At 37.6% G+C, this 14,514-nt stretch overlaps 1 protein-coding gene across 1 annotated transcript; it reads left to right on the top strand.

Moving 5' to 3' along the window:
* Positions 1-1,860: 1,860 nt before the first annotated feature.
* LOC146470239 (tetraspanin-33-like) lies at positions 1,861-13,752 on the top strand. Its single transcript, XM_085122312.1, has 8 exons — positions 1,861-2,018; positions 4,281-4,466; positions 5,048-5,122; positions 5,580-5,675; positions 6,279-6,401; positions 7,736-7,777; positions 8,967-9,083; positions 10,772-13,752. Exons 1-8 carry the CDS (start codon positions 1,950-1,952, stop codon positions 10,901-10,903), a joined length of 840 nt encoding a protein of 279 aa, XP_084978438.1. The 5' UTR covers positions 1,861-1,949; the 3' UTR covers positions 10,904-13,752.
* Positions 13,753-14,514: the final 762 nt, after the last annotated feature.

Raw genomic sequence — 14,514 nt, 5'->3', positions numbered from 1 at the left:
ACTATACAAGCCTTTTACGGAGCAGCCAATCAAAAACTTTATTTTGTTTTTCGATTGGCCCTAGAGTCTGTCCTGGCGACCAACCGCTGGCCAAAGAACCTGAGGACTCTGGTTACTAACTATTGCCATGGGATAGGCCCTGCTAGTGAGGGAGGGGGCGGAGTTGAGTTTATTTCAGGCCCTTATACCGATAATTCCACCTGTGGAAGTTATTCGTTATTCTGTATTGCAGTACCACAAGAGTGGAACTGAAATCTGACCAGAATTGTAATCACCCCTGAGATAATTGATTCAGTAACCTGTGCTTTCGCGTACTATGCCTTATTAGAACGGTTTCCAATTGAGTGTCGTCAAACCAAAAACTAAAGTTATTTCTCTGGCCAATCGCAACAGATGTAAACAACACAACGAACCAATCAAAACTCGAGGCAAATACATGTGTCTCGCGCCAAGCACGGGAAAACGCGTGCATCGAAAACACGATTCGTTGAGAAAGCTTAAGTAGCACGAGTTTTGTTAACCAGTCATAAGGCGTAGTAATGGAAAACCAAAGCAAACGCGAAATTACTTTCAACACTCAGTTGAAAACCGCTCTAACCCGATATTGTTTGGCAATTATCTCTTATCCTTAGGAGCATTTTGCGAGTTATCTCTAAGGTTCTCACATGGAACTCAAGATTCCGAATCATCACACTCAAAACGTAGAACCAACCTTTTAGCGCAGTACCTTTTTTAAGGAAATAAAAATTACCTAAAAAGGCCAATGTCATTCCTGCTTTTACTGCAGTCGATGACTTAATTCGATCTGTTTCTTTGACCAGGGGAATCGTGTCAATTCCCTGAAAAAATAGCGACTGTCGTGTGCAGTAACCCAGCTGCTCCTGAACTACTCAATGGCTTGGCAGCTATCTGCACATATCCGTTTAAAACATAAGGTCATTACATCTGAGACTACTACGATTAAATAAAGTAATCTCCGTAACTTTATTATCTAAACGGAATAGGAACAAGTTGTACACGAGACGTCACCCTGATTGTCAGGGTCAGTCCCTCTGGGTACCTCTTTTAAAGGATAAAAGTAAATTCAAATCAGGCCAACAGAGAGAAAATCTCCAGCACCTTTTATGAAAGGATTTAAAAAGGTTCCATTTTGCTACTTTCCCACCAGAATATCTGATTCTATATTGGAGTCCTCCGCTTCCCCCCCCCCCCCCCCCCAATCCCTCCACCACACTTCCATTTTACATGTACATCCAAGATCAACACTCTGGTATTCTCGTCTCCAGCGCCCCTGCCCCCTCTCGAATTCTCACATGTAAATGATGACTCTTGACTTTTCGGTGGTAATTTAAACGCACAAATTTGCATTCTTAATTTCAAAATATTAGGAATTTTATCCCTTCATATGACCAGAATTGATTTTATTTTCAGTCGCACATAAAGCTTCCGTACTAGGCATGTATGTCATCTTTTTAAAAATCGAAGTTTGCAGACTGAGCCCGAGAGACCTTTTTTATGGCACCAGTAACCTGATTCACTTTTGGGAATGTTTAGCAATGTTTCACTGCGTTGTCATTTTTCACAACAGTAAGTTGGAGTTTGGCCGCCAAGTCATGTCTTCCAACATGGCGGCCACACAAATCCTTACAAACAAAGTTATTGGTTTTTAAAAATCCTCATTAAGTTGCTGAAAATGCCATAAAATCTCTCCTTTGGTGATTCTGCTTTCAAATCTGTGGATCTATATCATCTTGTGTCTCATGAGGGTCATGTGTTTTCTTCGCGCGTAACGACGTTTTAAAAGAGTCTGGAACCAAGTTTCTTTTTAAAGAGAAAAGGCGAAATGTATGCTAATGTATGCATAGGTCAGCGTCTTTCTACAAAGCACAAGGAATTTTATGTGGTTCAATATATATTTGCTGCAATAATTCAGGCTTCTCTCGCGAAAGATGGCTGAGCAAGGAAAAGTTAGCAAGGTTTTAAAGTACCTACTGTTTGCTTTCAACCTCCTGTACTGGGTAAGTTGAAGAAACCTTGGTGCAAATGTGTTTATGTGAGCTTGACTTGTGATTCGCTCGAATGGCTCGATATCGAATTGGCTTTCCCGCTCCCTAATTCGAACTAATTTTTTCGAGTTTCAGACGTGTTTCTTGCCATTAAATGAAACTGTTTACCTCTCCTGCTTATGTTTATCGTCTGTGAAAGAAAACAGCTCAATCGGATTTTCAAGAGCTTTTCCAAGGTCTTCTAAAGCCATTAGGCCAGGATCGTCGCTCGAAATTCCACAATATTTACGTCAAGTTTAAACTTAGAGCATTCACCGCTATTTGTCGTTTTCCTTGATTCGTTTTCGATGAATATCATCTGTGTCATATTTGGCATTGCTTTATCTTCGTTTAAAGATTACCTTGTGATCCAGATTTACACCCGGGAAATTCGCAAACCCAAGTATCACCGAACACAATTACTGTTTTGAAAGCTTATTTCTAGTTGTCTTCATTGTGGTTTCGGAACATCAAACACACCTACAATATAAGCTTACGTCAAAAATCGAATTGAAATCTTTATTCTGCTTATGTACAATTTAAGATTATCATTAATCAAATAAGCTTTTTGTAAATTGAACTCTTCATGTACATTGTATACTTGGCTGAGTATGTTAAGGTTATCATATTTCATTTGCTAATACATAACTTATTCAATAATTTCCAAGTTTATGGAATATTATTCATGTGCGGTCTACATTCCTTGTAATAATAAATGTTGTGTAAATTAGATTTTGGTTTTTAACTAACATAAATGCAGTACTGTAGGTGTTTAAGGGGGTAATGTACACTAACACAAAAATTAAAGAAAATAAAATAAAAATAAAGTAATATAAACATCTCAGGTTATTAGACCATTAATGTTTTCTCTTATGACATTTAAAATGTGACACAATCCTTAATGGCTGACTGTCTGTATGGAGAAAATCTTCTTTAAAATAATAACTTCTTCACGTACACAGTGTAACTATAAAGACATTATTTGTACACTACAGTGCCGCCTGAAACTATTGGACCATTTGCCGCGATTTTGCCTTGGTCGAATCGCGGTTTTCATCTGCGTTTTCACCTCGGCAAAACCCCGTCCAACCACAACAAAAACCCCAGTTTAGCCTAGGTTTTTTCCATTTGACTTAAGCCGCGGTGAAGGGCATGTCGCGATTGGGTTTGAATAGGCTACTGTTCGCTTTGTTTTCATGTTCTTCGAGGACAATACGCGAACTGCCAAGTTTTAGGTGTGATAAATTTCACGGAAGCGGCGCCACTCACTCTCAAGGGAAATAATCAAAGCGTTCTGTGAGCGAACTCATGAATTGAACTGGTAAATGTAATAATATTTTGGATTATGCCACAAGTTATTTTGCTTAACGCGCAAAACAATTCATTAAACTTCACTCGCACAATTCCTTTCGAAACGGGAAGCAATGCAAAGGTTAGTGAAAGCTGGTGAAAGCTCAAATGCTAGTCGACGAAAGAAGAGAGCGCTTCCAGGTCTTTTTGAAGGAATTACAATGGGACTAGTTGGGCATAAGTGAAAAGGTATTACCACTCCCGTTGTGGCTGAATAACAAACTGCAAGCGTCCAGAAACTGAAAACCACGAGCAGCAAATACAGGGTAAACATGGTCAAATGGTCATTTCTGCCATTTGCCTTAAATATAATTCTAAGTCTCTGTAAAGTCTGGTCAGAGAAAAGAACTTTGAGTGGAAAAGTTCTTTTATAATTTGCCAGTCATCTTGTCATAAGTGTAAAAGAAAAAGGATAATTCCACGAATTCTTCAAATCTTTGGAGGTACTTTTGCATGACTCCTAGAATACAGAATTTACAAAGCATCTTTAATAAGAAGAAATGAGAGTTTGATATTCACAGACAGTCATGTTCAAATTAAGCTTGTTTTACAAATTCAATGACATTGTTCTGCAATATAGATTTTTCTTCCCACTTTACTTCTCAAATGAAATTGGAAGAACTGTGAGGTGCTGACATTAGGTCGCTAAACAGTGAGAGAAGTTTTGCTTCTACCAATGCTCATGGCTGCATTGCACCAAAGGATCTTGCATTATTTTAAATTTACACATTTAGATTGCTGTTACATGTAAGTGATATACATGTGCAATTACCTCCTAATATGCTATGATACATGTATAATTTAAACCTTTAATTCTGGACCGCATGTAACTGGTCAGTAGTTAGTCATGTATGAATGTCTTAAAATGTTTAAATGTGTTTTCAGGGTATTGGTGGTGTGATGATGGGTGTCGGCCTGTGGGCTGTGACTCAAAAGAGTGATTACAGTGAATTCTCCAGCATCTCAACCGACCCAGCAGCTATCATGATTGCTGTTGGGGCTTTCATCTTCATTATCTCCTTCTTTGGTACAGTGGGTGCTCTTAGAGAAAACATCTGCTTTCTCAGAACTGTAAGTAACTGAATGACAGCACTTTTGAAGTGATTATGTTACAGTGCGACGCGCCTTACCATGGCCACCCAACAAACTTTTTTTACAAGTTAGCCAATTAGGATATCTTTCTCCTTGTTCACGAAATACAAAACATCATGCTTTCTATAATTCGTTGTTGCGTCACTTGCCTGTTGGACTTTGCAAGAAGGCATGACCGTTAATCAAATTTGCATATCATGATTGGTAACTTGTAAAAAAAGTTTGAAAAAATGTGAATGCATGTCAGGAATTTCATATAAAACAAATTTTACTTGGATTTTGAAAATGGCCCCACTCAAGTCATGACTGTAGTCTTGTTTTCCCTCTCCTCTCTCTCCTTTCTCCCTTGTTCTCTTATGCATCATTCTGAACCTTGCTGGGGCAAAACAAATGTGTTTCTGTGTCAGAAAAGTGGAAAAGTCCAAGTGTTCATTCACAACTTTTCAAAAATACAGCTGTAGTGAGACAAAATTTCAATTGATAGTTTTGTAAAGGCATCATTGGAGCTTTTGCGAAGTGTGCGACTGTAGAAATAATCAATGTTTTGTGTTACTTTGCAGTACATGATTGTTATGATAATTATCATCATTTTGGAAGTGATAGGAGGACTCCTCGCTTTTGCCTTTTGGCCTGAGGTGTGTTATAAAATTTGTATGTCTGATCCTTAATTAATGATCTTGTTTATGATACACCTGTTTGAGAGTGCTTGAAAGGCACAATAGACCTTATTCCAAAATGGCTACCATTATTTTTGATATATGTTCATTCACATAAGTAAAATTTTGATCTGTGCGCGCCGAACCCATTTAAGTGCTGTGCTGCTACATGTAATTGCTTACATGACAGTTTTTGAGCCAATCAGAAACTGTCATTTTTAGATAATATTATAATATTGCAACATAACGTTGCCTCAGTGCAATAAGAAGATCCCCCAGGATTGCAATAATTTTGCATAGCAGTTTGTCATGAGTCATTAAGACAGCTAAGGTAAGAAAAGGGAAAAGGTGCTAAACTAATTAAGATTCATACTGTACATGTCATTTGCAGTAAAACCCAGTTTTTGTTTTTAATTATTATTTTCTTGATCTTTAGGTTCAGAAGTCAGTTGACAATCAGTTCAAAAAAGCCATTGAGCAGTACAGAGACAACATTGATCTACAGAATGCTATTGATAGTGTACAACAGGGTGTAAGTAGTGAATTATAGCTTTTTGCATGTACATGCATGGTTCTTTTGAATGGCTTGGTACATGACCAACACATACATCTACATGTACATTATTCACTGTTGGTAGTATTTTTTAGCTGGATTATAGGTTTGGTTGGGGTCAGATTTACCAGTTCCTTCAAGAAGCATTGCCACAAGAATAAAGTGCACTGTAGAAGCTGAAGATTTTTTTTTTGCTTGCCTGTAACCATTGGATTTTACTCCAACCAAAGTGCAAAAAAAAGGGAAAAAATTAATTTCTGGGTGACATATTTTGAGGGAATGGAAGGCCATTTGTACAGTGTATGCAGAAAATCTGGCAAATGTGAACTAAATAGCAAACAACCAGCTAACAATTGCACTATTCAACTGTAGGTTGGTTTTGGACCGAGCCTGTCTTTATAGATTTGAGATTTTTGGGAATTATGGCAAACAGTTGGTGGCACATAAACAGGCGTGTATCATTGAGCAGATAAACAAAGCTCAAAGTCAGCCTGTATATAGAGTGTGTATGAATGTAACTGAATGATGAATATTAATGTACAGCATATGATGACAGTTCACACATTTCACATCATTTTGCAGTTCAAGTGTTGTGGGAGCTCAGATCTTAATGACTGGAATATCAACCGCTATTTCAAGTGCGGTGGACCTTCCCCAGAGCAGTGCGGTGTTCCACATTCCTGTTGTGTGCGGGAACCAAATGAGGTATAAATATACATGTATCTTTATGTAGTGGTAACTCTACATGTAGCAATCGACATGGTGACCACATTATATATGGTATAACATTTTTATTAGTGTACATGTGCAGTATATATAACTTAACCATCTATTCTTGATCAAGCACCAGACTCCAAAATAATATTAATATACACTGTAAGCCTCCAAGCTGTCTCTATTGCCCCCCCCCCCCTCCCCCTGCCTCTTCCCCTCATCCATGTTAGAAAACACAAACTTGCTGAGAAATACTTCAAGACTCAGCCGACCCAACAATTATTGTTAAAACAGCTTGTCTATAGTAATGCTTGGTCTTCAATATGCAGGATGATTATGGTGACCAGATAAAAATAGTAATAGGAATAATTAGTAATAAGAATTTTTTCTTATTAGTTTTAATGTAGGGTTCCTATTGATAACAGATATACTTTTTGTATTCTGACGGGATTACCCTAGTTAAATAAAGGTTTACTACTACATGTAATACATGTATTGTGATACATTCATGTATATACAACCCTTTACTGCTATATATTCTTTTTCAGTCAGTTGTGAAGTAGACTTTTGGTAAAGCTAGTTCAACTTTTGTTCAAAATATGTGGTTTGAAATAAGTGCTTCTTCTCAAGGCCTGAACAATAATGAAAAAAAAATCCCCTGGGGACTTCATAGAGCTTTTACAGTACATTGTACATGTATGTAACAGGGTTGTCATGACATTTTAAGGGCTCCACAGTCATTGTAGTGTACAGCGGTTACAGGAACTGGATATGGGACACTTGATTGAGCGAGCATGAGTGAGTGTGCGTGCGTGGACTTCATGTTGGGCAGATGTGTTGGAATAAAGTTCTTTGAATTTTAAGCCTTTGAAGCAGTTACTACACAAAGTTGCATAACTAACAGCCAATGTCACTGGTAAGATTAAGATCCTGTCGAGGGTTTTCATGTTTAACAGTTTTCACAGGTTATGGTCCTTAATGACAGCTGTAAGTAAGGTGGGGACCCAGAGCCAAAAAGCAAGTGAGGTGCAAACAGAAGAATTGTAAAACCTTCATCCCTGTGGGTCCTGGGACGAGTTGCATAAAACTTAACGGCGGGCATAAATGCTATTGTCAGACGTTAAAATACTGATTGTGACTGGGCTGAAGGTCTGGCGTTAGCAGTTACGCCCAACGTTAAATTTTATGCAACTCACCCCTGGTACTTCTGACAAAACGGGAACGGGGGGATCTTCCCTTAGGTCTGGCACTGTTTGTTTATCAATATGATGTGAAAATTAGAATCATCCTTTACATGTGACAACTTTTCTTTCTGCAATCCTTAGCGACCTAACATACAGTGTGGTTGGCACTCGAGGGAAGAACATGTGAGTACTGCATCCCTGATAATTGGACCAGCATTTTTTCACTTGCCATGTTGAGTTTCACTTTAAGCTCCAACGTTTACAGAGCTCTACATGTACATGTACAATGTAGCACTTTGTTTGTTGTTTTATTTCATTTTGAAAAGTGAAAAACATACAACTTCACTACAATAGTACTGCTTAATGCTGTGGCTGCATGAGTCATTTTTTAAAGTCCTGCAAAGGCATTGTGATTTTTTCAAAACTGTTGCTTTGTTAGCACAAGCAACAGGACATGCAGCTAAAAAAATCACGGAAAAAATGCATGATTATTTCAAGCAAGTAAAACAAAGTGTGGTCCTTTTGTATCATCTGTGCAAGAGCAGCAACATGTACAGTATATGCACTGGTAATGTGACTTCTTTGAAACTCAAATTGTCTGTGGAAGCAAAAATCACTTAATTTGAAGCTGTAGCCAGCTTAATACAGCTGTAGCTTGGATTGAATGGTCACACTTTGAGGCAGTGACTCAAAAATAGTAGGATTGTTGCAATGATGGTGAAGAACTGTCACTCGACTTTGAGTATGATATTAAAGGTGCTACGCTGTTTATTTCTTGCTTATTGCATACAAGATCAAATATCATTAAAGTGACAGAAATTAAGGCAATGCTGAATGTTTAGAAGCATGACAGACTGCAAAACAGTCACCTCTCACCTCACAGGAAACAAAAAGAGGCAGCTGTATTTGCAGTCTTGTTCAAGATAGCAAGAAGCTCAAGATTGTCAGTCCTCAAACCTAAATATGTTACTTAATTTGGTTCTAAGTTTAGAAGAAGAAAAATAAGCTGTTTAATGAACGTCCATTCAGGAATTACCCTTATCTTAAGCCCCATTCACACCAACAAAACATGTGTAATTAAACCAGGTTTAACAAAATTAAAATTGGTAACAGAAAGCTGAACAATTGGATTTAACATAGGATTCAAGTAAACATTAACTTATGGTTTCATTTGGGCTAAATCTGTAGTCGACAAAAATCCGAAAGACGTTTTTATGAAGGAAACAATTTTAAACTGTGCTTAACTAAACAACTTTTAAACGTGTTTAAGCCTTGGTGTGAATTAGGCATTAGTTCTCGTGCAACCTAATTAAGCTTCGGATAAATTTTGTGTTAGGGATAATTTCTTGATGATGGCTTTTCTCCTTGACAGCGCTTGGCCCTAAAAGATAGAATCTACATTACTGGCTGTCTGGATGCAGTGTGGGAGTGGTTCAGAAACCATTTGATTGTTGTGGCAGCAGTTGCTGTAGCCTTTGCCTTCCCCGAGGTGAGTATTCATGTATAATGACCACAAATAACCCAGCAGGAGTAAACCTGATTATATAGGTGAATCTTTGCTGGTGTCATTGTTTACATTTTTCGTCATTAGCATATGACTTAACTCATAGAAGCTGTGGCCGTACATATGAACTAAATGAAAAAGTTGAAAGAGCTGATTAAGTTGAGCAATTTGTGCAATTTTCAGCTCTTTGGAAGCAACATTAAAGGAAATATCAGCCATCAAAACCTGCAAAATTGCTTGGTGGCAAAAAAGTTAATGAGCCATACATTCTCTGTAAAATTTCGAGTTTTTGGAGGAGAATATCTCCGAAACCATTCAATGTATTGGGCTCAAATTTTCAGAGAAAACTGAAACTGTATGCCCTTTCAATATTCAGAGTTTTTATTTTATTAGCATCATCAGATAGTGATAAGCATATGTTAATGAGGCAAAAGCGTAAACAAAGATTCATTTATATATTGCAAAAGTGTAAACAAAGATTCATCTATATATTGTTCATTAGTAGCCATCTTGTCAGCAATTGCTTTGGTTTCCTGAGAGTGTAGAATTTTTAAGATTATTTTTCAATTAACTGTATCTGACAGGTTTCTCTGACAGGTGTTTCCCCTCTTCTCCAAAACCAACATTTCGAAATTCTTATTCGATCTGGAGAGTGTCCTCATATGATAATTATTGTAAAGGGCATTTGATCATCTCTTCATGGAATTATACACTATACAAATGTATAAATTTAAATTTTTAAATTAATCAGTGGTAGAGCATCTGAAGTACTGTGCCGTTGGCTGATAAAATATATCTTTCTCATTGAATTTGTTCTTACTACAACAACAATATACATGTACCGTTTGAACAGGAAGGATTTATGCAGGTCAGAATTGCTTTCTTCAAAGAAAGGCAACATTCACTGAAACGATTTTTATCGTCGGGTGGTCACTTGTTTCGCTTTCGGCCAGCTACATATATGACTGAAACTGATAGTGACTACTACTTGCCCCACAAATCTGCAATGCAACATCCTTTCGATAGTAAGCCTTTCTGAATAATTATAAACCCATGGATTTTCAAGGTGTACCGTTTTAAGCTCTAAGAAAAGTGTTTACTGCCTCGGATATTTTCAAGCCCGGTCAATTTTGGCAATGTGCAGCCCCCCCCCCCCCCCCCCCAAAAAAAAAAAATTGAAAGAAAGAAAGCCCTTTTCCAAACAAAAAAGTCGTTTGAACGAACATAAGTGCAGGGTAAATACATTTCTTTAGAGTATTTTTGTCTTGAGTTTACAAAGGCTAAATGCGCAAGAAGTGCAAGAGCCTTTGTAAATTACTTTCCCTATTTAATTTTCCTTTCAATAGTAAGCCCTTCTAAATATTATCCCTTGTACATTTAGATAACTGTTTAAGGTTGGTGTTATTTTCAAGCCCAGTCAAGTTTGAAAATGCGAAGTTCCATCCCCCCCACCCCCTGTAAAAAAGCCAAACAGAAAAACTACAACAACAAAAAGAGTCGTTTTAACGAAAATTAGTCCGGGACTTACATTTCTTTATAGCATTTTGTGTTGGGTTTACAGAAGTTAAATGTGCAAGAGCCTTTGTCAATTCTTTTCTCTTTTGGAAGTAATATGAACTTCATGTAATGTATATTTGCTTTTATTAATTCTTTTCCCTTTATTTGCCGCACAGATCGCAGGAATTGTCATGACACATTTGTTCATCAAACAGATTCAGGAGCAGATTGAAGCGTGGGGCAATCCACAAACCTACAAATACAGGCCCAGTCAGGAAGTTAATGGGCGAAGCGGCCCGTTTTATTAACCTTCTCTCCCTTGTTTGACAACGAATCTCTCAGATAACCTGAAAAAAGTTTCTTAAAAAAAAACAATGCACGATGTTTCTTGTTTTCACAAGCTGCGTCAGATTCACGTCATGTTAAAAACTTTACAATTTGACTGCAAGCTTCCTGTTTCTATTTAACAATTAGATTATGAGCTCGAGATTTCTATGGCTTGATAGCTGATGAGGGCGCAGCCCGAATCAGCTATCATGCATAGAAATCGAGAGCGAATAATCTAATTGTTTTAGTATAAATCTACTAGTCTTTCAAAACTAAACAAGTAAATTATCTATATCCTCATCGCAGACACTTCGAAAACGCGAGGAAGCGGCCGCCATTTTGTTGAAAACCGCTACTCAGTATCTATCACAGAATAGATAGCAAGTCGCGTAGCCAATCAGAGAACGGCATTCGTGACAGAACACTAGTAGATTTATACTAATAGCTGATTGATAATGCCCCGAGCCAATTGTCAGAATAGAGGATTGCTTCAGCATAACTCAGTAATTGATCTGTTCAAGAAAGAAATGTGGTTAACCCTTTAAGCCCCAATCAACTTTCTCCTTGTTAAACCCCTGAGGTCATGATATTTGAGGATACATGTATGATCACCCAAGGTGAATTTTCTTGATATTTTAATAACTTCTCCCCAGTACTTTTATAAGAAAAGTATGGGAACAAGATGGAGAATTTGTTCTTTGATATTAGGAGTTAAAGGGCTAATTAGCTGGCTGGTTTTTGACTAACACTAAAAGGCGACATGGCAAGCTGTTAAATAGTTTGGCGGCAGAAAAAATTTGATCATGATGAAAATTTTGATAACAAAACCAATACGCAATGTTTTAGTTTCTTAAACTAAATTTATAACAGCTGCAAAACCATTTAGCTTTCCATGTCGCTTTAAAAGAACTTGTTCAACTAGCAAGTGAAGTCAGCATGGTCTTTCAAAAATTAGTGGTTAGTTTTATCAACAAAGTTGATAAGGTAAAGAGATTCGAGTGCTTGATTAGACCGTTCTTGCCTAACCAACCAGGGACCGACTATTGAGGTAAATTCACAATCTGGATTATACTAAATATAAATCACTGGGTCATTTTTAGTGTCAAGGTACTCTAAATAAGAGTTTTGCTAAATTAATTAACTAATGTTTTATACATGAAGCACGCAACATGTAACTCGTGTGGTTTGTCTTATTATGGCAAAATGTAGCTTTATTTTTGTTTTGTTTTCCTTTTTCACACATTCGTAAGTTTCCGTTTGTATTTGAAGCTTTTTTTTAAGGCAAATTAACTGTTAAGTTGTGCAACATCGTTTCTGTTAGGAGGAGCTGTAAGAAATTTTTCATCAAGAAAGGAAATACTATGGCTTGAGTGTTGTGGCTCAAAACGTTTCAAATCTTACCCTTCTGATGTTATCAAAGTATGCATTTGTCAAATTTCAGCTCACTTTAACAAAAACGCGAATCCAACCAAAAGAGGTAGTACTTGAGAACTTTCATTTGTTTTATGTACAGACAACAGTTAATGTAGTGGGCTTATCCAGCATTAACTAAACAGGATCAAAAGAGTATACTGCTAAGTAGTCCCATTTAAGCATGTCATCCACAAACTTAAAAGTTAAAATCATCTTATGCATTGTAATGCAATCTACCGCAACAACGTACAGCTCAATAGCTTTCATTTTGAATGGTCCCACGTCAGGATTTCACCCGCAGATGCAAAGTTCGAACAAAATCGCATGACTCATGGGGACGCTAAAGAGCGGAGGGTTAAAGCAACCCTCTAATCATGAAGATAGCATTAGTGGAAGAGACAATCGTCGTTGTCATTCGAACCTTTTCAACCAGTTCTCTGGAAGAGCCTTCGATACTTGAATACAACCTTTGGTAACAGATGCAAAACGTCCGGACCGTAAAGCGTATAAAATAGAGAAAGTAAACGACCTTCAAGGAAACGAGAGATGCAATTCCACATAGAAATGAAGTTTAAGTTTACGGTAGAATTTTCATTGTTTGTCACCAGACCATTTCTAAGCACAAAGGTTTTATCATGAGTATCTGGCCCCCCTTGAATCTACTCCTACATGTAGAAGACGCTCTGTGGAGCGTTGCATTTACCCCTGATAGCATTAATGTACCACTTGCACGTTAACTTATGCTTCCTTACTTTTGTACTTTATACATAAAGGTGTTAATAATTATATTTGACATAACGGTAGTTAGATAAAGTAAACGCGGTGTCACGCCGTTGGCTTCCATAGTAGCTTTTAGTACTGTACATGTGGGCAGGGCTCGAGATTAACTTTGTAGCTCACTAGGCTATTGGCTAGTAACAGGTCTTATTTTCACTAGCCAAAACCAAATTTTCACTAGCTGCAGTGTCACTAATTTCTTTTATTAGTTATGTAATAATCATTAAGAAAAATCTCCCACGCCTATAAAGGTTTTACACTGATTACAAATTGCATTATTTGCGATTGAAATTTCAAGTTGACCTTAATTAACATGAAAAAGCCGTAACTCCAGGGATGCAGCACAAAACGTTTCCAAACGTGGGTCTTGTTCTCTTGATTTGCTTTCGTGATTATAAAATAATTATTTTCATCTTTGTTTTCTGTCCAGCACTCCAGTGCCTTATACATTTTGGCTAGTGAAAGCACAAAACCTACCAGCCATAACTGAATTTTTACCAGTCTGAAATTAGTTGGCTACCATTAATCTCGAGCCCTGATGTGGGTCACGACAATTTATAAGTAAAATCAGGACAGAAGGTGTAATGAGTCATTATTAAAATTGCTGTTTGCCAGTGAATAAATTAGTTGTATAACTTCAGTGTACCTACATACCACATTTCCTCAATTCGGCTATGCTTCAAGAAGTTGCATCCATTGTAGTATCTCACATCATTCTGAATACACGCTCTGGCCTTGTGGGCTGTCGTCGTTCCCAAAGGGTGCGTTCCATTTAGTCAGCAGCAACAAGAAAGCAAGGCGTGTTGCCTCTGCTGGCCTCAGTTTACCTCGTGCGCGTGCTCTGGGGATGAGATTGTTTAAAACCTGTTCACGTACGTGCGAGTGTGCCTCGACTTCTGGGGTTTTTGTAGAGGAAAACATCCGGGCTACAGTACCATATTTTCCGTTCAGGGGTCTTAAGAAAAGGAGAATTTCAAAAAATCCCGGAAACCTCGCTCTCAGTGTCCAATAAGTAAAACATAGGTATAAAAATGCCACGTAGAGAGAAAACTGAATCATCTAGAAGTTTCCCGGCTCTGAATAAAAACAAAAGCTCTTAGCAGTATCTGCTCCTTTCCCTGGTTATTCAGATGCGTTCTTGTTCGATTTTTCATTGTTTTGTTCTGTTGAGTGGGAACATCCACTTGTGAAATAACTCTTAATTTTGCTCCCCCAACCCTACAGGGATGCTTTCGTTTCTTTGTTTTGCATTTTTTTCTTTTTCTTTTTTTTTTTTTTTTTTTTTAGTACCGACAGTTTAATTATAACAAGGAATTTCTCGTGACCTCCGAACATACCTTCTAGAATACGACTTCTCCCCTTAACAAATATATTCAACGTTGCTAAATGCAGTACCCCACCT

The sequence above is a fragment of the Pavona decussata genome, unplaced genomic scaffold (assembly GCF_977016875.1).
Source record: "Pavona decussata unplaced genomic scaffold, jaPavDecu1.1 SCAFFOLD_114, whole genome shotgun sequence".
Lineage (NCBI taxonomy): Eukaryota > Metazoa > Cnidaria > Anthozoa > Scleractinia > Agariciidae > Pavona > Pavona decussata.
The sequence above is the reverse complement of the archived record's forward strand: the minus strand, read 5'-3'. Positions and strand labels throughout refer to the sequence as shown.